At 63.1% G+C, this 24,731-nt stretch overlaps 5 protein-coding genes across 10 annotated transcripts; 2 read left to right on the top strand and 3 right to left on the bottom strand.

The window, feature by feature from the left end:
- Positions 1–2,892: 2,892 nt before the first annotated feature.
- Positions 2,893–10,985, top strand: CRLF1 (cytokine receptor like factor 1). 4 transcript variants are annotated; one of them, XM_069790414.1, is made up of 8 exons: positions 2,893–3,257; positions 7,463–7,741; positions 8,358–8,487; positions 8,875–9,044; positions 9,308–9,465; positions 9,549–9,717; positions 10,024–10,213; positions 10,345–10,985. In XM_069790414.1, exons 1-8 carry the CDS (start codon positions 3,173–3,175, stop codon positions 10,700–10,702), a joined length of 1,539 nt encoding a protein of 512 aa, XP_069646515.1. In that variant the 5' UTR covers positions 2,893–3,172; the 3' UTR covers positions 10,703–10,985. The 4 variants fall into 4 exon arrangements, with proteins under 4 accessions (XP_069646515.1, XP_069646514.1, XP_069646513.1 ...); XM_069790413.1 differs by having other exon boundaries at positions 2,903–3,282; positions 7,463–7,686; positions 10,024–10,202; positions 10,345–10,510; XM_069790412.1 differs by having other exon boundaries at positions 2,913–3,257; positions 10,024–10,206; positions 10,345–10,489.
- Positions 10,986–11,137: 152 nt separating this feature from the next.
- Positions 11,138–13,670, bottom strand: REX1BD (required for excision 1-B domain containing). Its single transcript, XM_069790415.1, has 5 exons — positions 13,602–13,670; positions 12,916–12,998; positions 12,200–12,404; positions 12,009–12,097; positions 11,138–11,717 (listed from the first exon to the last, which is right to left on the bottom strand). Exons 1-5 carry the CDS (start codon positions 13,602–13,604, stop codon positions 11,645–11,647), a joined length of 453 nt encoding a protein of 150 aa, XP_069646516.1. The 5' UTR covers positions 13,605–13,670; the 3' UTR covers positions 11,138–11,644.
- A 140-nt stretch (positions 13,671–13,810) lies between these two features.
- Positions 13,811–14,997, bottom strand: UBA52 (ubiquitin A-52 residue ribosomal protein fusion product 1). The gene is made up of 5 exons (XM_069790410.1): positions 14,882–14,997; positions 14,549–14,668; positions 14,362–14,448; positions 14,102–14,204; positions 13,811–13,981 (listed from the first exon to the last, which is right to left on the bottom strand). The coding sequence occupies exons 2-5, from the start codon at positions 14,649–14,651 to the stop codon at positions 13,888–13,890; spliced, it is 387 nt and encodes a 128-aa protein (XP_069646511.1). The 5' UTR covers positions 14,652–14,668; positions 14,882–14,997; the 3' UTR covers positions 13,811–13,887.
- A 516-nt stretch (positions 14,998–15,513) lies between these two features.
- Positions 15,514–17,729, bottom strand: KXD1 (KxDL motif containing 1). The gene is made up of 5 exons (XM_069790409.1): positions 17,524–17,729; positions 17,084–17,184; positions 16,839–16,991; positions 16,329–16,375; positions 15,514–15,949 (listed from the first exon to the last, which is right to left on the bottom strand). The coding sequence occupies exons 2-5, from the start codon at positions 17,176–17,178 to the stop codon at positions 15,714–15,716; spliced, it is 531 nt and encodes a 176-aa protein (XP_069646510.1). The 5' UTR covers positions 17,179–17,184; positions 17,524–17,729; the 3' UTR covers positions 15,514–15,713.
- A 112-nt stretch (positions 17,730–17,841) lies between these two features.
- On the top strand, positions 17,842–24,268 carry FKBP8 (FKBP prolyl isomerase 8). Of its 3 annotated transcripts, none has more exons than XM_069790408.1 (9): positions 17,842–17,979; positions 18,360–18,656; positions 18,830–18,999; positions 19,174–19,262; positions 19,571–19,788; positions 19,861–20,033; positions 20,145–20,222; positions 22,613–22,750; positions 23,347–24,268. In XM_069790408.1, exons 2-9 carry the CDS (start codon positions 18,374–18,376, stop codon positions 23,431–23,433), a joined length of 1,236 nt encoding a protein of 411 aa, XP_069646509.1. In that variant the 5' UTR covers positions 17,842–17,979; positions 18,360–18,373; the 3' UTR covers positions 23,434–24,268. The 3 variants fall into 3 exon arrangements, with proteins under 3 accessions (XP_069646509.1, XP_069646508.1, XP_069646506.1); XM_069790407.1 differs by having other exon boundaries at positions 17,954–18,048; XM_069790405.1 differs by having other exon boundaries at positions 17,971–18,092.
- The last annotated feature ends 463 nt before the right edge of the window (positions 24,269–24,731 follow it).

Raw genomic sequence — 24,731 nt, 5'->3', positions numbered from 1 at the left:
TTCTTTGCATTTCTAGCCTCTTTATTTTTCCCCCAGGTCACTTTAAAAGGATGCAGGCAGTCAGAGGCAGCTCCGCTGCGCCTCTCCTCCTGCTTTTTCTGGGGGTTTGGGTTTTTTTTGTTGTTTGTTTTTTACACCCTGGCCCTTGAGCCAGATGCTGTCTCTGTCCAAGGACTTTATGGAGCGAGCTCTGGCTGGGAAATCAAGTAATTAGATTAATTCAGGGTAGATGTGCTGGGCCTGGCCCCGGTGACACATGATGGAGGGCTGGCAGGAAGGTGACGGCTGGTGGGAAGCTGGACCGAGGATGCTCAGCCCGGGTTTGGGGACATCACCGCTCCGGGGGGCCTGGATCTGTCTGGGGGGGGTCACATCCCACCCGGGCAGAGCAGGGAGCTCACGGCCGTGTGGGCTCCACCGTTTGGGAGCTGGGCCCCATGGCCAGATCCTGCACCGCAACAGGGCAAAGAGGCCCTGGGAACGGAGCCACGCCGGGGGGGGCAGCCGGACCACGCCAGCCCCACGGGATCACCACGCTGACGCCGACAGCTGGGTCCGGGGGTCAGATGGGGGTGCCGGGCCGGATCCTGCCTCCCGGCCGGTGCCTGCAAGCGCGGCGGCTGGTGGGCAGGAGGGAGCAGCCCTTTAAAGGTCACTGTCAAAGGGCAGCGCTGACCACATCTGCCCCCCACGCTGACTCAGAAAAACGGGAGAGCGGTTCTGTCATCGCCGGCTGCTCCCCAGCGTTGCCACCGGCCAGATCCTGACACCGCCCCGGCAACTGCCCGGGTTTGGGGACCCACCGGCACGGCAGGGCTCGCTCAGGGCTGGCTCTGTGTCGTCCCCCCAACCCTGTCCCCATCCCACAGAATCAGGTCTGGATTCTGCTGTGGGTCGGGGAGGGCGAACGTCCCCGAGCCACCTGGGGTGACACCCCGGACACGTCCCAGGTGACACCAGTGGGCACCAACGCTCCCCTCTCCTCCCGACACCACCGTCCCCCCACCTTCCCCCTGACCCCCCAGCAAAGCCTCAAGCCACCTCCCGATGCTGCCCTTGCCGGAGCCGGCCGTGTCCCCTCTCCCAGCGCCAGGATTGGTGTCACCCCCATCCCTGTGGGAATTCACCCATCCCAGCTCCCCAAAACAGCCGCGCTAAATCCTGTTTTATTGTGGGCTCCGGCTGGAAGCTGAAAAGCTTGGCCGGGAGAAGGAGAAGGCAGATGGGGGAAGCGATGCAGGCAGGCAGCCGTGCAGGCAGGCGGCCACGCAGGCAGCGCAGGTGGGCAGCTGGGACGGCTGCTGGTCCCAGCTCCGGCTCTGGGGGGGGGATTTCTCTTTCCCTTCCTCCAACTGCCCCCCCTCCAGCACCCACCGCTGGCTCCCACCCCAGGGTGGCTTCCCTTGGGGTGTGGGGGGGGATCCAGGCGGTGGGTCAGGATTGCGGGCGGCCGCCGGCCCCCGGGGCAGCCGTGATTCACTCGGCCAGACTGCGGACGCTGGGGCTGAAGTTTCTCAGGCTGGGTGGCTCCCGGAGGCTGACATTTTTGGGAAATTTCAACAAAAACAGTTCAGAAGCTTCCAAAAAACAGGACGATGGGAAAAGGCATTGTTTTGTCTCCCTCCCGCTCGCTTTTTTAAAATTTTTTTTATTTTATTTGCTAATCCGTGCAGTCCCTTCGGCCGGTGCCCAACACCTCGGAGCCCCGCAGCGACTCCCACGCAGCATCACCCCCCCACCCCGTCCCTGCGTGGCTGCGGGGCTCAGCACCCCCCCTCACGGGTGCTATGGGACAGGGGCTGATTCTTGGTGTCACCCCTTTGGGAGGAGCACCCTGGGCCACCCGCATGTCCCCTGCCACCCCCGGCTCTGTCCCCCCACGCTCCGTCCCCTGCAGGGAGAGATGTCCCTGTCCTCGCAGCCGAGGAGACGCAGGGCGCAGAGCTGGGACTGGGAGCAAAGGGACGGGGAAAGCCACCGGACGATGTCCCCACGGGCTGGAAAAGGGGGGTGTGTGTGTGTGTCCCAGCTCTGAGCCCCCAGATTCACCCACAAACCTCAGCCACAGCAGCGGTCCCACAGCCTCGGGGCTCCCAGCCCCATCCCAACCTCAGGGTCAGGGTCACCAGGTCCCTCCGTGTCCCCTTTGCTGGGTGGGGGGAGAACACAACCCAGGCATATCCCCCCCCCCCGGTGCTTTCAGGGCACCCCACTGCCCCCCCCATCCTGCACCCCAAATCTCAGCAGACCTAAAGGACGCACAGCTGGGGACAACCCACGACTCGGGGACGGTGGCCTTGCCACGAGCAGGACCTGCTGTCCCACGGTCCCACCACCCATCCGGGGGTCCGCAAAGCTCTTGGTGCCACCGAGTCCCGGGTGGGGGGGGCAGGAGGAGGCACCGGGCATGGTGGTTGGGGGGTGCGATACCCCGGTGGACGGCTTCACCGTGATGCTGGTGGCACGACTGGACACGCCATCACCGCCGGGCTTGCCCAGGACCCCCGGGGACAAACCCCAAGCTGGTGGGGGCTTGAAGCCACTTGGGGCATTTTTTCCCACGTTTGGGTTTTTTTTGGGGGGGGGGGAGAAAAGAGAGAGGATGGGTTTGATAGAAAACATTGGAATTTAGGGGAAGATACTTCTGTTTTCAGCACCCCCCAAAAAAAAGTAATAATAGGATTTTGGTCTTGGAAAGCCACTTTTGATGAGGAGGGGGGCCCTGGCTGTGTGTGCAGCCCCGGGAGAGCCGCCCCGGGGGCACGGGAGGGTCCGGGGGGGGCCCACGCATGAGTCACCCGTGGGACGGCGGCTCTTACTCACCTACCGCGGGGCTCGGGGGGGGGGGGGAGCGGGACACCGCGGGGGGGGATATCCAGCATCCCACGGCAACACCGGGCATTTACCGGGCGGAGCACGGCAGAATCAGTGGGCTCGGTACCGGGAACGGGACGGTGGGATCCCGGGACGGGACGGGGGGGCCGGTGACTTTCTGCCCCCCCCGGGGGCGGGTCCGAACCGGGCGGGGCGGGGCCAGGGCGGCATTTAGGGCTTTGGTAACCGGGTTTTTGGTTTTTGTTGTTTTTTTTTTTTGCTCAGACTTGCTCGGGACTTTCCCGGACGTGCCGGTACGCTCCGCCGCCCCGGGCACCGACGGGCACCGGAGCCGGCCATGCCGTTGTTGTTGTCCCCCCCCCTTCTCCTTCTCCTCTTTTTTTTCCTTTGCCTGAGTTTTCTCCACGCCGAACCCCTCGCTTGTGAGTACCGGGAGGCTCCCGTAAGGTGGGCACCGGGAGGAAGGGGGGGGGTTACGGGGGGGGGGGGGGAGAAAAACACACCCCCCCGGGGGCTCCCCGGTTCATTGCAGGCCGGGCGGTGCCGGTCCGTGGGTATGTTGGGGGGGGGGGGGTCCCGTCGTCGTCGTGTGTGTCCCCCCCCCGGGATGCGGGAGCGGTCCCGGCAGCGGCGGGGGCAGCGCCGGGCGCACCTCGGGGCTGTGCGGTGCAGGGTAAGGGATCCCCCCCCCTCCCTAAATCGCCTTCCCCCCCCCCCCGGCAGGCAGCGGGGATCCCCCCGCTCCCTCCTCGACCCCGCAGCCCAGCCGGGACCCCCCTTCTCCCCGCAGAGAACAATAGAGGAACCTTTTTTTGTTCCCCCCCCCCCATCCCCGAAAGCAGCAGGGACACCCCCCCCTTTTCCCCTGGGAGCAGCGAGTGTCCCTTCTCCCCATGGAGAAGAGGGACCCCCCCTTTCCCTAGAAGGGTCAGTTCCCCCCTCCCCCCCCCCCCCACCGTGCAGACCCCCCCTTCCCGGAGAACAACGCGGCTCCGTTCCCCACCCAGGACAATGGAAACCCCTGTCCTCCGGCCGGAGAACAATAGCGAACCCCTTCCCCATGCGACCCCCTCCCACCCCGAAAGCGGTGACCCCCCTTTTGCCCCCCCCCGGAGCCTCTAAGACCCCCCTCCTCCTGCTAAAAACAAGGGGGACCCCCCCTTTCCCCCCCCCGAGAGCCGTGCTCCCCCCCGTCCCAGAGAACAATGAATCCCCTTTTCCCCACCCAGAACAATAGGGAGCTCCCTCCCCCACGGAGAACAATGACCCCCCCCCCCCAAAAAAAAAAATACCCCTGGGGGGGCTCCACAATGCTGCCCACTTGGGGGTCCCACCCGGCGGTGGCAGGTCCAGGAGGTGCCACCTGTGGGCTGAGCTGTGGGCGGCCTCAGCCCCGCGGGGATTGGGGTCCCCCCTTGCCACGGTGGGGGGGACACACACGCAGGACATGGGAGAGCTGCCCCCCCCCCCTTTACCCCACAGAGCCCTAAACCCAAATTAGCTTCCATCCCACCCGTCGCCTCGTTGCTTTCCCTCCGGCCCGAGCGAAGGGGAGGCGAGATCCCGTTCCCCGCAGCAGGAAGTTTGGCTTCCTCCCTATGATGGGAATTTCTCAAGGCGATGGATGTTCGCTCCGACGCGCAAACGGGTCCCGCCAAGAAAAGCCACCGCTCGGCAGCTCCCGCGTCCCCGGCACCGCCGATGCCACGGGGTCACGGTCACCCGGGTCTCGTATCCCCTGACCCCTACGCGTCGTTAACGGCGAAGTCTCACGCAGCAATAATTAGGGCAGGAATTGCAGAAGCAGCGGAGGGAGGAGGAAAAATGCTCCAAAAATCCCTTTAGGAGCCGTTAACGAGAGCCTCCGAGTTGAGGTGGGTTTTGGCGTGGAGCGGTGCCCACCCCGGTGCCCTTCCCAGGGGCCGGAGGGGTTAATCCCACCGGGGACAACGTGGGGCTGTGGCCGGACCCCCCTTGGGGCTGACCCCGCACCTTTCGGCTCACCCCAGTAAGAGGATGCCCGGTGCCGCTCACAGCTGGTTTCACCCCCCCCCCAAGACCCCCATTTTCCCCCCCATGTCGGGGTTCGGCACAGCCGAGCGGGGCGAGCGCTCGCCCTGCGGCCCCTCGACGTGCGGCGCTGGGGAAAGGCGAAGCCAAATCTCCTTTTAGAGAGCGAATGTTTCCCCTCGGTTCAGCTCGGTCGCGCTCGCTGGAATGCCTGGGCTTTTTATAAATCCCTCCTCGAGCTGAGGGATGGGCATGAGAAATGCCAGTTGGAGAAGAGAAAGGGAAAAAAGATAGTGGCAAGGAGGGATAAAGTGTTTTCGGGTGCTGTATCTGCCTGCAAACCTCATTGCTTGAGCTTTAGAAGAGCTCAAAATATGCATATCTATATTTCATTTAGTTTTCTTGCAGAATTCAAGGCTGCCCAAATTTCCTTTTGTTCTTCAGGGTAATTATTTGTATTTTTCTTTACCCCCCTGCATGTCTTAATAAATCTTTTTTAACTGCGTGATCTCCGACACTTATCAGAGGGTTTTTTTCTTTTCTTTCCCAGCCCCTTAAAACGCTGATATAAAAATAAAATTAAATCCGGCCCTTCGGAAGAAAAGCATAAACGTTCCCGACACCTTGGAAATGTGGTTTTACTTTATAGCATTACTTAGCACCTGATCAGCATTTTTTTTTTAATAGGAAAGCCATAAAAACCCCAAGCAGGTATTTTCGTTGCGACTTGCACATTCCACAGGCTGCCTGCGTCTCTCCGGCCCTTTCCTCTCCGATCTGAAAACTTCACACTTTTCCCTTTTAAAACACATGTTCGGCGCTGTGTCTGCGCAGAGGGAAAAAAAAATTGCAGGGGAAAAAAAAAAAAAAATTACAAAATTGGCCCCTCTAGAGGATCCTGCTTGGAGGAGAAAAAAAAAAAAATTGCAGGGGGGGGGAATAAAAAAAATTGGCCCCTCTAGAGGGTCCCGCTCGGAGCACGGGAAACGTGTCTGTTTTACGGCGCTCGTGTGTGTTTCTGGTGCTGTTTAGATTAAGATTTAGGAGAATTAGGGCCCGGAGCGTCGGGTCTGTTATCGGCGGAGTTGGAGCTCGGCGCTCGGCTAATGGAGGAGCCGGTGCTGGGTGGGCTTGTTGGCAGAGCTGGGGGATGCTTTTTTTTTTTCGGAGGCCTCGCTGGAGGATGGGGAGAGTTGGGGGCTGAACTCCCCCCCCCCGGGGAAGGGTTTGCTTTGGGGGTGGGTGGGATGGATTCGTGCCATCACCCACGGATGCTCGGGGTACCCCGGGGTACCCGGCACCAACGTGTCCCGGATGCTTTTACACGCGGATGCTTTTACACCCACCCCAACGGCATCCCCTGAGCGACGGGAGGCACTGCTAATTAAGATATCTCCAGGGGAACGAGGATTTTGGAGCATTAATTGCGCCGGGGTGGGAGCTGGAGCGGCCGGCGGGCGCTGAAAGCCGATAGGAGCCAGGGAGGTCGGAGGGGAGAGGAGGTCGTGGCACTTTCCGGGAGGTAATTTGGGATATTAGCCTGGCGCGTGCGGATGGAGCCGATAAGGCTGATGGACACGGAAAACCCCGGAGCGGGCTCGGGGGGAGCCTTTTTTTTTGAAGCCTCGTGGCATCAGGGTCTCGAAATAAAGCGGCGTGGGGGGGTTTTCCCATCACGGAGGGGGTCCCCGGTGGGGACCACGCTCGGGGGGGTTCCCCGTGCCGGCTCCCGGTGCGGCCCCTCGGGGTGTCGTGGCGCAGGGACCGTGTGCCGAGGTGCGAGCGATGGGTTTTGGCAGAGCCCGGCGGCACATGGTTGGGATTAGGCGGGTGGTCGGTGCCGGTCTTGGCCGGGAAGCGCTGCCTGGCCCTCGGCGGCATGTTCCGAGGGGGGGCTGCCGGCCAGCGTCATTGGAAAAAGGGGGGGAAAAAAAATACCCCCATAACTTTCCATAGCTGCTTTGGAAATCCTTTTGTCGTGAAAAATTTACAAAGCCGCAACCCAGCCCCCACCCAGCCCTGGAAAAACCACAGCGTCGCCAAGACCCCCCAGCCTCACGCTCCAAACTCCCCAAAGGCTGTCGGCGCTTCCCAGCTTGAACCCCCCCCCCCCCATCTCCCCGCTCCGGCTTCGCCGAGGAGCCCCCGAGCTCGCGGGGAGAGCCCGGCCGAGCCCGGCGCCTCGTGTGCTCCTGCCTCTGCTTCGGAGGAGGGCGAGCGCTGCTGCGAGGGGCTGTGCGGTGATAAATAGATGTATATATCTAAAAAAGTACGTAAGTGGATGTAAAATAGATTTAAATATTTAAAAATAGATAGAAAAGATTTAAATATATAAAAATAAATGTAGATTTAAATACATGAAATAGAAATGAAATATATAAATACATAGAAGACTAGATATAAATATATAAAATACATTTAAATACATATAAAATAGACATAAAATACATTTAAATACATACAAATAGACATAAAATTCATTTAAATACATATAAATAGACATAAAATACATTTAAATACATATAAAATAGACATAAAATACATTTAAATATGTATAAAATTATAGAAAAATTACTTTTTTTTTTTTCCCCCCCCTCTTTTGTTTCTCCGGCTGCAGACCCCGCAGTGATTTCCCCCCAAGACCCCACCCTGCTAATCGGCTCCTCGCTGGTCGCCACGTGCACGGTCAGCCCGGACTTTCACCTGAAAGCCGAGGACCTGTACTGGACCCTGAACGGCCGGCGCCTGCCCGCCGCCTCCTACGCCGCCCTCGGCCCCACCACGCTCAGCGTGGCCCTCGCTCGCCTCAATGGCTCCAAGCAGCAGTCGGGGGACAACCTGGTGTGTCACAGCAGAGACGGCGGCATCTTGGCCGGCTCCTGCCTTTACGTTGGACGTACGTCGGCGGCGCCGGCGCGGTTGCACGTGCCGGGTTTGAGCCGGCGCCGTGTGCCGGGATGTCCTTGCCGGCCGGGTCGCAGCGTTGCGGTGGGGAGAGCCATGGCTCCCGGCGGAGCCTTGGGAGGATTTGGAGATCCCCGCGGGGATTGACACCCCGCTTCTTGCCAGAACGTGCCGTGAGCTCGCAAGGGTCGCTCGTAGTTGCTCGATTTTAACCTCCCCGCGGTTTGTGCCCCGACCCGCAGCCGCAGCCTCGGGCTCGCGGGAGCGCGCAGCAGAAAAAGGCTGTTTTGGCAAACCCTCCGTAAAATTACACTTGTCCGAATCAATAATCGTAAGATTTTATCTCGGGCTATTTTAAGGACGATGCTACGTCCTAGGAATACAGAGGCTTAACTGGGAACACAGCTTGGATTTGCTTTTTGGGTTGCTGTTGCTGAAAGAAAACGGCTCCGGAGCCGGGTGCAGGCAGGAGCTTAAACCCCTCCAGCAAACGCGTTTGCAGCCACGGGGCTGGAACCTGGGGACCGGGGGCTGTGTTTCGCCGCTGCGCCGTTTCATCCCCCTCTGTCTCTTTTCTTTGTTTTGTTTTGTTTTTTCTTCTCTCCCAGTACCCCCAGAGAAACCAGTCAACATCACCTGCTGGTCCAAAAACATGAAGGACCTCACCTGCAAGTGGGCGCCGGGGACGGAAGGGGAGACGTTCCTGCACACCAACTACACCCTCAAGTACAAGCTCAGGTGGGGTGCCCGCCTTAATTCCCGTTTTTCTTAAAAACGCCGGCGTGGGATTTAAAGGCTGGCGGGGAACGGGGAGCCTGATTCCTCCTGGCTGGCCCCTGTTTGGGGATGGTGCCCGGTGTGATGAGTTTCCTCGGGTCTCGGCCGCGGCGAGCGCTGGCAGGCCACCATGCCCCGTGCGTGCCGGGGAGGAGGAGGGTGAGGAGAAGCGGCTGCAGGGCCGGTAACCCAACACCTCGCCGGCGCGATGCCGGCGGTGTTGAATGGCAGATAAATAAGCCGCGGTCCCCGCCGGGAACGGCCGTTTCCTCCGGGGATGGGTGAGCATCCCCAGCTCGACCGTGGCAACCGGCGGTGCCGGTACCGGCACTCAGCGCCTGCCCGCAGGTGGTACGGCCGAGACAACACGTGCCAGGAGTACCACACGGCCGGACCCTACTCCTGCCACATCCCCAAGGACCTGGCCCTCTTCACGCCCTACGAGATCTGGGTGGAGGCGTCCAACCGGCTGGGGGTGGCCGTCTCCGACGTCGTCATGTTGGACATCCTCGACGTGGGTGAGCAACGGTGTCGTGATGTCGCCGCCACGGTGTCATGATGTCACTGCCACGCCGGTGACCTCATGGCGGGGCGGGGGGGGGGGAAGCGGGCGGCAGGTTCACACGGTGGGATGTTGGCGGGGAGGGGGGACGCGGACTGGGCAGCAGGAAATGGGCGATCTGTGAGCAGAATTGCTCCTAATCGAATTAGGCTGTTTCCTCCGAGTTTTTTTTTGGCATCTGCGGCTCCTTAACCCCCGCGGCGCTGCCTGTCCCCGCAGTCACCACCGACCCGCCGTCGGACGTGCACGTCAGCCGGGTGGGGGACCTGGAGGACCAGCTGAGCGTGCGCTGGAGCTCCCCGCCGGCTCTCAAGGATTTCCTCTTCCAAGCCAAGTACCAGATCCAGTACCGGGTGGAGGACAGCTCGGAGTGGAAGGTGGGTCGGGATCGCCCGCCGGCGGTGGGGAACGGTGGGGGATGCTTGACCGTGCCGGCGCTGCCATCTTTTTCCTTCTCCAGGTGGTGGACGACGTGGGCAACCAGACGTCCTGCCGTCTGGCCGGCCTCCGCCCCGGCACCGTCTACTTTGTCCAGGTGCGCTGTAATCCCTTCGGCATCTACGGCTCCAAAAAAGCCGGCATCTGGAGCGACTGGAGCAACCCCACCGCCGCCTCCACCCCGCGCAGCGGTGAGCACCGCCGGCGTCGGGCCGGCATCGTTTGGCGGGCAGGGAGAGGATGCCGGCGCCGCCGCGCTCCCCCTGCCCTGCGCACACGGGATGTGCCGGGGGGGGCCCTACCCCCCTCCGTGCCCGGCACCTGGATTTCTTGCAAAGGAGCCAATTCAGAGCTCGGTTTTCCCAGCTGGGAGGCAAAACCCTGCTTGTTTTCCTCTTGCCCACTATTATTCACGGCACGGTGACGATGGTGGGGAGGGGGGGTGGTTGAGCCACGTTCCCCTCTCCACGGCGGTGCTGACCCCCTTGTCCCCGCAGAGCGAGCGGCGGGGGGCTGCGACCCCAAAGGGGGGGAGCAAAACACGACGCTGCGGCGGGAGCTGAAGCAGTTTTTCGGGTGGGTGAAGAAACACGCCTACGGCTGCTCCAACCTTGGCATCAAGCTCTACGACCAGTGGCGCGTGTGGCTGCAGAAATCGCACAAAACACGCAACCAGGTAGGTAAGGAGCCTTTTTTTTTGCACTTCTTTTCCCCGGCTGGGTGGGGATGGGGATGCAGGGAGACCCCAGGGATGCTGGGTGACACCGAGCGCAGAATGTGCGGCCGGCGGCGACGCGGGGCTCTGCTCCTCTCCGCAGGTTCTTCCCGGCGATAAGTTGTAGCCCCCGGGGGACCGAGCGCCGGCAGGATGACACGGGGCGCCCGGCGCCCACCCGGGACCACCCACGCCCACCCCGGCCCTGCCGGGGGGGAGCAGGAAGGCGGCCGGGGCGAAGCGTGGCCCTGCAGCCCTGGGGAACGGGATGGGATAAGGCGGGGGGGGCAGGTTCGGCCAGCCCCGGGAGCCCCTCGCGTGCCGCTGGCCCCGCGGGACCGCGGCCCCCCGCCACACCGCTCGCACCCCGCGGCAGCGAGGGGACCCCCCAGCCTCGCTTGGCCGGGGGGGGTGCGGAGGCTTTGCTCCTTAACCGCCAGCCAGAGCAGCCTCTGGGATGAAAGGGGCACCGGGGGCTTTCTGGGTGTGTCCCCCCACCCTCGACACAGCCCCCACCCCCCCCACCCCCGAAGCAATTTTGGCTGTTTTTCTCCCCAGGGACCCATGTGCGAGCGCACGGGGAGGGGGGGTCTGGCCCTGGGAAGCCACATGGGCTGGTTTGAGGCTGCTGGGGTTTGCCCAGTGCCTGCTCCAATTTTGATTCAAACCAGCCTTATTTTGGTTCCATTTCAGTCAATTAGGAACAGATTTAAGCTTAATGCCAATAAACCTCTTGAAACCCCACCGGGGTCTGCGTCAGCGGAGCGGCAGCAGCGCACGGGGACGGGGATGCAGCGGGCAGCCAAATGGGATCCGTGTCCCTCGTCACCCCATCCCCGGGCTCCCAAGCCAAGGTGGAGGGGGGGGCACTGGAGGGGGGGACACGACACAAGTCCTTTACACCAAACCATGGGGACAGGTTTATTTTGGATGACCATAGAAAGGGCATTTGTGGGGCACTGGAGCCATTGTGGGGCTGGGGGCACAGCTGATCTCCGAGAGGTGGGGTTTTTTTGGGGGGGGAAGCTGCTGCCTGCAGGGTTCCAGCCAGCAGCAAAGGCGGTGTCCGTCTCGATGGGGGTCAAAGCAAGGCAGCCCCTCGGCACAGTTGGTTGCGGTTTTGCTTGGGCAAAGCCCCAGTGCAGCTGGCAGAGCCGGGGAGGGGAACCAGCCCCACGCCTGAGCAATGCTCAGGATTTTGGGGGACCCCATTTTTCCCAGCGAGGGGTTCTCCACCCCTTCCAGCCTGTGCTCAAGAAAAGGGGTCAAGGGCAAGACGCCCACCTTGTTGGGGTGGCGCGGGCGCCTGGGGGGCTGCACTGGGAGCGGGTGGGGGCCGGGGGTGTGAGCGGGGCCCCCGTTCCACCGGCTGGCCCCTCCAGCCGTTCCCACGGGGACACCCATCACTCGACTTCTTCCGAATCGTACTTGAGGTCCTGGAGAATTTCGCTGATTGCCTCAATGGTTTTAATTAGCCTACGAGAGCGGATGGAAACTATAAATAAAGCCCATATGGAGCATATTATCTGGGCCGCCTTGCCTTCCCCGCGCTGTTTATGAAACACTCAGCCCGGGGAGGCCGAGGGGACCGCGGCCGCGCGGCATCGCCAAACCCTCCCCGGGGCTGCGGCCGAAAGCGCTTTTGAAGGCACCATGTGGGCCCCCCTGGGCTGGAGGGAGGGGAAACGCGGGGAAGGGGCTCTTAGCCTGGAGGGGGCTGCCGCCATCCCAAAAATGGTAGGAGAGGGCAGCGGGACCACCACTTACTTGTGCTTGAGCTCCCGCACCTCCTGCTGATGGGCGTCCATGTCGGGCTGGTCCTGCGCCTGCTGCCGAGCCAGCTGGAGCTGCGCCGTCTGCGGTGGGGACACGGCGGGAGCTGAGACACCCCCAAAAAGCAGCCCAAGCCCTGCTCTGGGCAGCGGTGGGGACCCCGCCCCCCCCAGCCCAATACTCACCAGCTGCAGCTTTTCCTGTTCCCGTTCCTGGAGATGGGCGAGGTGCTGGGCCAGGTCCGGGCGGGCGAGCTCGTCCCGCAGGCGCCCGGCGATGCACAGCACCTCCCGGGAGATGCCGTTGAAGGCCAGCGTGATCTCGTGCACCAGCTGCCGGTAACGTGGGAAATCATAGTGGGGTGCGCTGCTCAGGTATGCCCGGTGGCCCCTGGGGACAGGTTTTGGGGGGGAAGCCACCGTCACCACACCTGTGGGGTACTGGGATGGTGGAACCCCGTGGTCCCAGTCCCGGTGCTGAGCTCCCTTTGCCACCCCGCCGCAGGATGCACCAGGAGGGTTTTCCTGCCCAGATTTGGCAGCTCCCAATCCCCACCACCAGGCACCCCTCGCACAGGACGGGCTTGGCAGCTCTTTTTGCGGGGGGGAGCTGGGGGGAGCGTTGGGCTTTTTCTTCCTTTTCACTCGCAAGCCCGCATCCCGGGAAGCCCATCATCTCCTGTCGGATGCTAAAATAGGATACAGGTGTCCGGCGCGGGCGTCCCCCTGCCAGCTGGAGCTCATCAACCGCCCCGATGGCTGCTGCTCCGTTCCGGCAGCCCCTTCCCATCAGGATGCAAAAAAATCAGGATGGCGGGCGGAATTCGGTTCCTTGCTGGGGATCCCCCACCCTGGCAGGTCCCGTCCCCATCGGTGCCCGTCCCCACGGTGCCGGTACTCACTCCTCGAAGAGCCGGTACGCCTCGGCCCGCTCGCCCTGCAGCGCCTGCAGCCGCTGCAGCAGCACCTTCACGGCCTCGCCTGTCTGCCGGTGACAAGGGGATGGTGACGGCGTGGGACGACGGTGCCACCGGCACGGCACCCGACGCTTCACCGGGCGGCTCTGCTCCCGCTAACGGGCTCTGGGCAGAGCCGGCACCTCCCGGGGTGGGGGGGTCTCACCCCGGTGCTGGGGCCTTGAGTTCCCCCCACCCCACACCAGTGCCAGTTCTGGGGGAACTGGGGTTGAGCCTGGCCGCGGTGCTTGAGCTCGGTCCAGCACTGGGACCCCCCCCCCCCCGCTGCCTACGCACCAGGACCCCCCCTCACCATACGCACACAATACAGACCGGCACCGGGACCCCCCGCCCCAGCCATGTGTGCACGAACCGGACGGCCACCGGGACCCCCCCCACCCCTATGCCCACGTCCCGGGACGCCCCCCCCCCCCCGCCAGGTGTGCACGAACCGGACCGGCACCGGGCCCCCCCCCGGCCATGTGCACACAATACAGACCGGCACCGGGACTCCCCCCCCACCGCGCCGGCCACGCGTGCACGAACCGGACCGGCTCTAGCCCCCCCCCGCCCCGACCCCTCGGTCCCGGGGACCCTTCCCACTCCCCAACCCCGTGCCCGGTACCGCTCACCATGGCCCGGCCCCGTCCCCGTCCCGGTCCCCGGTCGGTGCGCGCAGGCCCGGCGGGGCGCGGAGGCGGAGCGCGGTGGCGGAGCGCGGTTCCGCCGCCACCTGCAGGAACCGCCCGGCATCGCCACCACTTCGGTCACCCCCCCCCTTCCTTTTATTGAAAAAACACACCCCTTTGGGGAAAAAAAAAGCAACAAAATGGGACCGGCGTGAACGCTGTGATGCTTTATTGAAGGGTGCAGGCAGGGGTACAGGCAGGGGTGCAGGCAGGGCTGCCATCTCCTGCTCTACTTGACCTTCTTCTTGGGGCGGAGGTTGTTGGTGTGTCCGCACTTCTTCTTGCGGCAGTTGACAGCACGGGGGTGCAGGCGGGCGTAGCACCTGGGGGGGGGACAGCACACGTCACCAAAAGCCCCGTTTCCCCGGGAAAGGGGACCGGGAGGAGGGTCCCCACACCACCGGGGGGGTAGTTGGGGACGGCGAGGGGGGACTGGGACGTACTTGCGGCAGATCATTTTGTCGCAGTTGTACTTCTGGGCAAGCTGGCGGAGGGAGGGCTCGATGATGCCCCCCCGCAGGCGCAGCACCAGGTGCAGGGTAGACTCTGAAAGGAGAAACAAACATCATGGCGGGGCTAGGGACTGCTAAGGAGCAGCCAGGACCCTCTCTTCCCGCCCCCAAAACCCCCCCAAACCAGTCCCAGTACACCCCCCCCCCAAAAAAACCCCACAAATCCAACCCCGCAAGCCCAGCATCCGTACCTTTCTGGATGTTGTAGTCAGCGAGAGTACGGCCATCCTCCAGCTGCTTGCCCGCGAAGATCAGCCGCTGCTGGTCAGGGGGGATCCCTGCGAGAGAGAAACCATCAGGATGGAGAGAACGGCGGGGCGGGGGCTGCCTTGCTACCCTCCCCCTCCCCACCCGCCGCCTCCCCGTTCCCGCCGGTACCTTCCTTATCCTGGATCTTGGCCTTGACGTTCTCGATCGTGTCGTTGGGCTCCACCTCCAGGGTGATGGTTTTACCCGTCAGCGTCTTGACAAAAATCTGCATCTTGGCACCGTTCACGTCTACGGAGAGCGGCGGCCTCGTTAACCCCGGTCGGGCCCTGAGGGAAGGCCCCGGTGGCCCTTCCCCCCACCCCCAAACCCCCTCAAACAGGGCCCCGCCGCCGCCATTCCCGCTCCCGGTCCCCCATTCCCACTCCCAAACCCCTTTTCCAGCCCCCTCCCCGGGATCCAGCCCCCCCTCTTCCCGGGATCCAGGCCCGGCACCGCGCGCACCCGCCGCCTCGTTGCTGAAGGGAAAAAAGAAAAAAAAAAAGGAGACACAAGCGGAACCGGAACCCGCCCGTCACTACGTCACAACCGGTGCGTCATCGCCACCGCCCCTTCCCCCCCTTGCGCACCTCGCACTGCGCATGCGCCAGAGCTTTCCACCGCCTCCCGTTACCACAGGCCGGGTGTCGGTAGGGCCTGGTACGGGCCCAGGCCCCGGGACCGACCCCACGGCGTCGGGACAGGCCCCACGGCCCCGGGACCGGCCCCCTGGCAGGCAGGAGTAGGCCGGGAAAAGCCCAGGTCGCTCCCCCCCCCGGGACAACGTGAGGAGCCAGGGAGGGAACCGGCTGACAGGCAGCCCCGGGCTGAGGGGTGAAACGGGGCTAGGGGAGAACCCCAAGGGAAAGCCGGCTGAGGTTTTTCCCTCAGGCGGGAAAGGCGGTGGGGAGTGCATTAGCAGCACGGAGAGAGCTGTAGGAAAGCCGGAGCGCCGGCTCAAAGACAACATCCTGCAAGAAAAAAACAAAAAACAAACACACCCGTGTCCCAAACCGGCTCTTCTGCCCCAAAACCCGCATCAAAGGAGGTGAGGGGCTTTTCTGCTCTCCAGACAACACAAATGAGGAAGGACGAGAGGCGTTTCAAACCCACGTTTTACTTATTTACCCCGAGGCGAGTTGCAGGGTTTTACACAGCGGTGGCAGTTTAGAGGCAGAAGGGCAGCCTTCTTCACTCAGCCATCGCTTCCCTCTTCCCGAAAAAAGAAACACACCAATATAAATACAGGATAGAAAGTTCTCTGGGGGCGGGCGGCAGTGGCGCAGGACCCGTGCGGCTAGTCCAGGTCGTTGGCCATGTCCTCGTCTGTGAGACTCTGTCCGTTGACGGCTGGTAAATCGTACTGGCCTTGGGATAAATCCTCAAAATCCTGACTCATTGTGGGAGAGATGATGTCAGGGCTGGTGTCGCAGGACTCTGTGCTCTGCTCAGAGGTAGCAATGGTGGTTGTCGTGCTTTTTGGGATGGGGTCAAAGTCGTCGTCGTCTTCTAGGATGGGAGATTCGTGGATGTCTGGAAGGGAAGACGCAAATATTAGTTTTGCCACCGCGGCCGCACGAGACGAAGCACTGCCGGCGCGGCACCGGCTGTGAGAGATGCCCCGGCAGAACAATTTGCTAATTACTAATTCTAGATTTCATCTGCTTGTAGCAGTAATCAATAAAAAAAACGATACCAGGTAAATTAGCGGCCATTTTCTTGCGACCGCATTTAATATAATCAAGAAGCTTTCCAGGCTTTTAGCGCAGCAGCCATGCACTGCTGCACGCCGGGATATGTTGTTGCCTTGTCCCGACTCCTGAGAGCTACCTTGGGCTTTCTTAGGAAAAGGGACTTTTCGCATGGGAAGAAAACCCGACGGAAAATCTGTGCATTGGCAGGAACCACTCACTGCTGAAAGCCTCCGGGTACTGCTTCGCCAGCTTCCCTTTCAGCGTCCTAGGAGAGGAGAGAGCAAACTAAGTCCCCGGAGAAGCTGATAGATCCAGAGCTGAACTGCCCAGCCAGCTCCCTCCGCTCTCCAGCCTTTACGGACAACGTAAAGGAATCCGAGGGGCTCCCTCCCCGTCACCCCCTGGGGCGTTTCTCTGAGTGCAGCAGTTTTGTAACTGTCTCGAGTGGTGGCAGTGCCGCGTCCCATCCCAGCTGGAGCAGAACTGAGGAATCCTAAAGCTCCGGTCTCAGCGGTTCCTGTCCTGCTGCCTCCACGGATCACTCGGCCGCACGCTTTCCCCTCTCCAACTATTTTTATGTTCAAGACCGCCCTGAGCTCCCACTCATGTCCCACTTTAACACCCCCACAGCCCACCTAGAACTCGATGAACCACCCTGCGTTCTCCACACTCTCTCCCTCCCCGCCGGCAGTGACATTCCCATCCCCGTTCCCATTCCCGTTGCCCACCGGATCCTCCGGAAGATGCTGTCCAGATCCTTCTTCATTTCCACCAGCGTTTTGGTGTGGTGGAGGAAACGCTCGTTCATCTGCTGCATGCGGACGCTGGAGAGGTTGTTGAAGTTGAGCAGCATCTCATTCGTCTTCTCAAATCGATCCAACCTACGCGGGGGAAGCGGACAGAGCTCGGCAAAGATCCCGGCAGGTTCCCGGTACCGGGGTCCCCGCGGGCCGGTTCCCCCCCGGGGACTCACATGTTTTTCTGGGCCAGGATGATGGCGTTGACGTCCTCAGCGTTGACCATGCCCAGCACCCGTCCGCAGAACACCTGCGAGGCTGTGGGCTCCATCGCCGCCTGCGGGACCGCGGGAGGATGGCTCAGCCGGGGGGTCGAGAGCTTCCCGCGCCCCCAGGACCGGTAACGGAGTTACCCCCCTCCCCGTCCCCGGTAACGGAGTCCCCTCCGCCTTGCCATGCCGCCGGTACTGGAGCTACCCTCCCGCTCCCCGCCGCCGTGCTCGCTCCCGGGGCAGCCCCACACGTACCCGACGCCGATAACGGGGATCCCCTAGCCCGCCCGCCGCCCCCCGGCTCCGGTAGCCGTCCCTCCCGGTACCGGGCTCCCTCGGGGGGAACGCGGGCCTGGGCCTACTCCCGGTGACCCCGGGGCCTCCCGCCGGCAGCACCCGCGTACCTGGAGGAACCCGTCCCGCCGCTTCACATGACGGTGAACGGGAACGGTACCGGGGGGGGAGGTTAGACACCGGCAGCCGCGCCTCGCTTCCGGGTGCGAGGTCACGTCGAACGCGACCCCGCGGCGTCATCTCGCCCTTGCGTCACGGTGCCGAGCCGGAAGTAGTGGTGGCTGGCGGAGGGAGAGGGGCCGGGACCCCCCCCCCGGTGCCGAGGGACCCCCCCGTACCGCACCCCGGGCACACACGGGCCCCCGGGCACACACGGGCCCCCGGGCCATAGCCCAGCGGCGGACACCCTCCCCAGTCCCCACGGCCCCTTTAAGACAGCGCCGAGCCCCGTCCGGCGCTTCGCCCTGACGAGCATTCTCACCACCCAATGGCGTCAGAGCTGTGGGCGGTGCCTGTCCAATAGGAGCGGAGGGGCGGGGCCGGCGGCCGCGGGTTCACGGGGCCAGGTGGGAACGGCGCGGGGGGCGCGCGGCGGCGGCCGTTGCTAGGGGGAGTCCCGGCGCGTGACGGTGACGGTGACGGTGACGTGGGGTTCCCCCCTACCGCGGGCGGCGGGAAGGCACGTGGCGGTGGGCGGGGCAGCCCCTCCCGGTACCGGCAACGGGTCGGGGCCGCGTCTTTCCCCCTCCCAGTCTCCCTCCCCCCGGGGCCCGTTTCCTCCCCGGGGCTGCCGGTGTCCCCCGTCCTCCCCCCCCCGCCCCGGAGGGCCCCGGCGCTGTCCGGGCTGGAGGCCCCGTTCCCGTCCCCCTGTCCGTCCCCCGCCCCCCCCCCCCGCTCCGTTCCCGGTAAGCGCAGGCCCGATCCCGGTTCTCTCTTCTCCCTCCAGGTTGCTCCGCCGCGATGGCCTCCAGCGGGGAGGAACCGAGGAACGGTTCCCCGGACCGGTCAGGGACCGGCACCGAGCCGTCACCGACGGCCGACGCCGCTCAGCTGGACACGGCGGAGGATTTTGAGGTCCTGGAAGAGGAGGAGGAGGAGGAGGAGGAGGAGGAGGACCTGAGCGAGCTGCCCCCGCTGGAGGACGTGGGCAGGCCACTGGCCCCGCCGCGGGAGGACACCCAGCCCTCAGAGCAGGGACAGGGGGAAGCGGCTGAGGACCCCCAGGAGTGGCTCGATGTTTTGGGTGAGAGCCCAGACAGGAGGGCGCTGGGTTTGTGGGGCCTCACAGGTTTCCTCGTGGCTCTGCTGGTGCTCCCTGTGCCATGAAGGCTGGTGAGGAGTCAGAGCGGGGCGGTGGGAATCAAGTTTTTTCTTCTCCACTACGGGCTGACATGCCTCCGGCTTCTCCTCACCCAGGGAGCGGCTTGCTCAAGAAGAAGACGCTGGTGCCGGGCCAGGGGGTGGACACCCGTCCCCGTAAGGGCCAGGACGTGACCGTCCGCCTGAAGGCCACGCTGGAGGATGGCAGCGTGGTGGAGGAGAACCCTGCCCTCACCTTCACGCTCGGGGACTGTGACGTCTTGCAGGTCAGGGCTGGGAGAAAGCTCGCCTGGCTTTATCGCTGCCTTGTTTTCCCCCCTGTGGAGCAGGACCTCACCTTGGGGGGCGTGGGGAGGGTTTGGGGTCAACGATATCCCCGTTTGTGGGTCGGAAGCGGCCCCTCTGCCCTTGCTCCCTCCCCATGATGTTGTTCCCTGCAGGCTCTGGACCTGTGCGTGCAGCTCCTGGAAATGGGGGAGACGGCTTTGATTGTGGCAGATGCAAAGTACTGCTATGGCGCTCAGGGCAGGTGAGTGGGGAGGGCATGGAGTGGAGCGAGATGGCCCAAAACAGGGCTGTGAAAGCTGTCCTCTGCGCTCCCGGTGACAGCCCAGCCAGCAAGCCACAGCTTCGTGGGCAGGGAGGCCCAGCTTGTTTGCCACATGCAGGCGATGGCAGCGTGTCCTGCCTGGGGGGAACAATCTACATCCCGCCCTGTCCCAGGCAGCCTCTGTGGCTCTTGATTTCTGGGCCACGGTGCTAAGTCTGTGTGGCCCAGTGGCTGGTGGGACTGGCGGAGGCGGCAACAGTGACGTGGCTTTGTGCCCCTCTGCGCAGGAGCCCTGACATCCCACCCAATGCGGCCCTCACCCTGGAGGTGGAGCTGCTGGCGGCTCAGGACACGCCAGACCTGGAACTGCTCAGTGGGAAGGAGAAGATAGAGCTGGCCAACCGCAAGCGGGAGCGTGGCAACTTCTTCTACCAGCAGGCAGATTACGTGCTGGCCATCAACTCCTACGACATCGCCCTCAAGATCATCAGCTCCAGCTCGAAAGGTACCTGCTCCCACCCAGCAAGGGCCACCTGGGCTCCCTTCCCGCTGTAACCTGGCTCTGGGGTCTCTGTAGTTGACTTCAGCCCAGATGAGGAGGCTGAGCTGCTGGACGTGAAGGTGAAATGTCTCAACAACCTGGCAGCCTCTCAGCTTAAATTGGACCATTACGAGGCGGCCCTCAAGTCCTGTAACCTCGTCCTGGAGCACCAGCCGGGGAACATCAAGGCTCTCTTCCGAAAGGGCAAGGTGAGGCTGGGCACGCGGCAGGCGCTGCCGTCCCTTTTCCATGGCGTGACGGAGGCCAGGACCGGGGGACAGACCTCAGCCGCCCTGCTCAATCTGTATCTTGCCTTCCAGGTCCTGGCTCAGCAGGGTGAATACAGGGAGGCCATCCCCATCTTAAAGGCAGCGCTGAAGCTGGAGCCTTCAAACAAGGTAAGCTGCTGTTGTGTGCTGCCGGTGATCCTGCGAAGCTGGGTGTCTGCAGGACGCTCTCCTCTTGTCTGTGTCCCTGTGAACCTCGGTGTCCCCTGTGGAAGGCTGAAGCCTCCCGTAGCTGTTCCCAGCTTCCTTCGTGAAGGGAGGCTGGAAATAGCCCCCTAAGGGCCTGGGCAGCCATGGGGTGATGCATCCCATGGTGCAACGTCCAAGCTTGGCTGCGCTGGTGGGTCCCTTATCTCCGTGTTGTGAGACTCCCTCTTTGCCCTTTGGTCCTTGCGGTGGCAGGACTCCCTGCCAACGCATCCCTGCTTCAGTGATTCTGTGCGTATGGTCCTGGCTGCTCCAGCTTCCCTGGGTGGCTCCAGCAGCTTGTGCCATGGCTGCTGGAAGTGGAGCAGAGCCAAATCCCCGCAGACTCACTCAGCAGCCCAGAGCGTGATTCACTGGGCGGCAGGAGCAGCCCAGACCTCGGTCCAGCGCCCGGGCCAGGGCGAGCTCTGGGTCAGGAATTTCCTGTTGGTTAATGATCAGCTGCAGGACCAGAGCCTGGGGAGAAATCAAACCCCAGCACCAGGAAATGGCCCCAGCAGGAGCGAGCCTGGGCGACCTGAGGGGAGAGGCAGGGAGGTGCTGCCTGCGCGGGGTCAAGGTGGAGGGCTTGGTTCTACAAGTGGGCTTTAGTCCTCTACTGGGTCTGTTGTTTTATCCACCTCTTTTCTGGGAATTTCACCAGACTGACATGATTTGTGTCGTGATCTGGTGCCTGAAGGTCACGGGTAGGATGGGGCACTGAAAGCAGGTGCTCGGTGGCCCCGCAGCACCCAGAGAGCTCGTGGTCTGAGATCAACCATGGGGAGGGATGAGCAGGATCGTCAAACGCTTTGCTTCCCTGCAAGGTTAGGGTGGGCAACCGTGGTGAGGGAGCAGCACTAGCGTTGCTGGCAGTACTGGGAGCAGCCCCCCCTGTGTGTCTCTAGCACATCACTGTTGGCAGGGCGGCTGCTTGCCAGTCCATTCGGATGAAGCTTTTAATTGGAGAGGGGTGAAAAATCAAAATGCCCAGCAGTGACGTTACCAGTGAAACCACAAGTACAGCAAATGACTGGCCTCTCCGGCTGGCTGCCGGGACTCCTAGGGAAGTGGCCGTGCCACTCCAGACGGCAGCGTTAAACACGCGTCAGTGAGTCACGGGCTATGGCTACTGGTGGTGAAAACAGACAAGAAATGCTCAGCTCCACCTGCCTCGGATGAGGAAACCTGGTTCTCTGGAGCTGTTAGCACTTTTTGGCCCTAACAGACCATCAGCCATTGGGCTTCCTTCTCCTGACCCCTTGGGCTTCCTTCTCCTGACCCCTTGGGCTTCCTTCTCCTGACCCCTTGGAAATGCACGTTCTGGGAGCGGTGGGGGGATGCCAACATTTGTCCTACACCAACCTGCCAGCCCCGGTGAGCTCAGGGGTGCCTGCAGGCGCTTTGCTGCTTTGCACCGTCCAAAGACATCCAAAGTTTCATGTTCAAGGCAGCGGTGCCAAGCGTGGCATGGTCTGGTGAAGCCCTGGCTGGTCTCCAGGTGAGCCGACGTGAGCCAGAGCCAGTGTGGGTCCCTGGTGACGGTACCGGTGTTTAGGGGAGGTGTCGGAGCTGCCCGGAGCGTGGCGTCCCCAGCAGAGGGCACAGTACGGCCGTGGCGGCGGACGGCTGCGCCACCGAGGCCACCACCACGTCCTTCTTGCCACTGAGGGCTCGGGCAATGGCTGGCGGTGCTGTGCTCGGCTCGCTGGCGCTTGTTGCTGCTTTTTTGGGAGCCTCTGAGCTCTGCGCAGGACGCAGAGCTTTCTACCGCAGCACTCCCTTCAGCCCCAGCCATCGCTGCCGCTCGGCACAGCCGGGCAGGTACTGACACGCTCCTGGGTCTTGCTGCAATCCTGCTTCAGACCAGGCTAAGTTTAAGCCCGCTTTCCCAGCTTGCTTCCAGACAGAAAAGTGGGAGAGCTTAGGCATGTGTGTCCTGAAGGCAGACACTTTTCTGTCTCGATTAAAGGATAAAATCCTTTTCCCGATGTCTGGCATCAGCCCTGGGCTCTGATCCCCGCTGCCAGGTTGTGGATGGTTTGGGTGGCCAAAAAGGACAGAGGGGCACTCAGACCTGCAGGGCACCCAGCCTGGGTGTCCGATGCCAGCCTGGTGCAGCCCCTTAGTGCAGGGGAGCAGGGCAGGATCAGGCCATCAGGCCCCCCGGCTGCTTCTAAGCTGTTCTACAAAGCTCCTGCACGGCCCCGGGGTGGCCGGACCTGCTGGTGGTGGCACTGCGGTCCCCGTCCCTTCCCCTGCACTGCAGGGATGGTGCGGGGCTGATACCCGCAGTGCTCTGCTCTCCTCCGCAGACCATCCATGCTGAGCTCTCCAAGCTGGTGAAGAAGCACGCGGACCAGAAGAATGTGGAGACGGAGATGTACAGGAAGATGCTCGGGAATCCCAGCGCTGCCGGCACCCCAGGAAAGTGCAAAGACAAGCTGCCCTGGGTAAGGGCTGGTGCTGACCTGCTGGGGGTGTGGCAGAGCAGGTGGGGGTCACCCCTGGCATGGGGAGTGCTGGGCTGGGCACTGGGAACATGTTGGTGTCCCCCAGGTCCCTGGGGGTCGACGCAGTCCTGCTCCCAGGCCAGGGGGGTGCTGATGTGACCCACAGAGTGGGCTGTGTCAGGGCAGCAAGCCTGCCAGGAGCTGGAGGCCCACACTACAGCAGCCTTGCCAGGAACACGCCGATAGCTGCGGCTGTGCTCCTGGCTCTGTCCGCTGGGTCCCGGCGATGCCAGCTGGAGGGTTTGGACTTTGCTCCCAGCTGCCGCACTCAGGAGCCCGCTGGCTGTGCTGGTGGAAAGCACTGTCAGCTGGGCTGCCGGCAGCACACGTTGTCCCTGCCGACGTGCCGGCCATGCGCTGGGCAGAGCCGAAGCAGCACTTGCCCTTTTTGGGCTGTGTTATCTCGGATGCACATTGGGAGCTCAGTCTGCCCCGTGGCCCCCGGCCAGCGCAGGCAGGGTTCCACGTCCCTGCTGTCGGTGGGGCTCGCGGCACACCGCGCGTGTCCCGTCACCTTGCTGGTCTCTCCTCCTTAGTCCATCCCCTGGAAGTGGCTCTTCGGTGCAACAGCCATCGCGCTCGGCGGCGTGGCCTTGTCTGTGGTCATCGCGGCGAGGAACTAAGGATGGCAGCGGGGCGGCCCTGCGGCACAGGACCTGCACCGGGACGTGCCTCTCTCCTGCCAAGGGGCTACCCTGGGGCTCCGCCGACCCCTTCCCGAGGACTCAAAGTTGCAGAAACACAGATGCTTTCTCTGCTGGAGGCGCCAGATCCCCCTCCTTGATGTCCCCCCGTATCCCTCCTGGCGCAGGCAGGATGCAGCTGCAGGGATGGAGCCGCAGGCAGAGCAGAGACCCCCGAGCACCCTCCCGACAATCAGGGGCTCAGCCCCCAGCCCCGAGTATGTCGGGGGGAGGGGGAGCTCCTGCACACCAGTATGCCGTGGCTGTCCCCAGCCTGGTGAGCCCCAGCAAGCACCATGGTCCTGCCGACATGGTGAGACGGGCAGGGGGGAGGCACGTGGAAGGAAGCTGCGTGGGTATGAACTGGCACGGTGATTTCTCTGGCTGGGCCCAGCTACTGGAAGGGAAGCGGTGCAAACGTACCCAGAGGCATGTGCAGCGAGATTCCCTGCGTCCTGGGGGGCTGCCAGCAGCTCAGCCCTCCCACAGGCACCCGCTCCCCTCCTCGGCACTTCCCCAGAGCGTGCAATGTCCAAAGGAAGCCAAAGAAACCTGCGGTGGGAGGGGAGCGCTGGAGACCTCCTTTCCAGGCTGTCTCTTGTAGGTGCAAGCTCTCGGGGGTCCCTTTTTGCCCTGCAGCTCTCTCCAGCCCGGGGTTGTCCCCAGGGTCTGCCGCTGTCCCAGTCTCAGCTCTGCTCACGGAGGCGGGGGGTTGTAGCACTGTCCTCCCACCCAAACCGACTGTGAACTTCCCAAATAAAGGACAATTCCTTCACGCCTGGGCCTCTTCAGTGCCAGTGAGGACCTGGGGGGTAAGGGGAGGAATGTTGCTCTCTGCTCTCCCCCCTTCTTGCCACCCTGTGGCTGCAGCGAGGGCTGGGAGCTGCTGTTTAATTTGGGGGGGGACACAAGAGGGGTGGAGGGGAATTTTTACAGACCCCGCACAGCTTTGCCGCAGCTGTGGCGGGAGGGAGCGACCTCTGCGGTGGGAGGTGCTCCCTGGCTGGGGTTGCTTGACTCTGGAGAGCATGGAGCTGCACCCCGGGGGTGACCCCAGACCCTGCTGGGCCTGGGGGGGGACACACACGACGTGGAACCTGCGGCCTACGGGCCCTGCCCCGGGGTGGGGAGGGGGATGCCCAGGGGGAGGCCTGAGCCTACAGGCCCTGCCTGGAGCGGGGGACGACGCCCGGGCCCCCAAGCCGTGCCCGGGGGGGGGTTATGCCCGGGAGACGGGG

Source organism: Haliaeetus albicilla, chromosome 8, assembly GCF_947461875.1.
Source record: "Haliaeetus albicilla chromosome 8, bHalAlb1.1, whole genome shotgun sequence".
NCBI lineage: Eukaryota > Metazoa > Chordata > Aves > Accipitriformes > Accipitridae > Haliaeetus > Haliaeetus albicilla.
The sequence above is the reverse complement of the archived record's forward strand: the minus strand, read 5'-3'. Positions and strand labels throughout refer to the sequence as shown.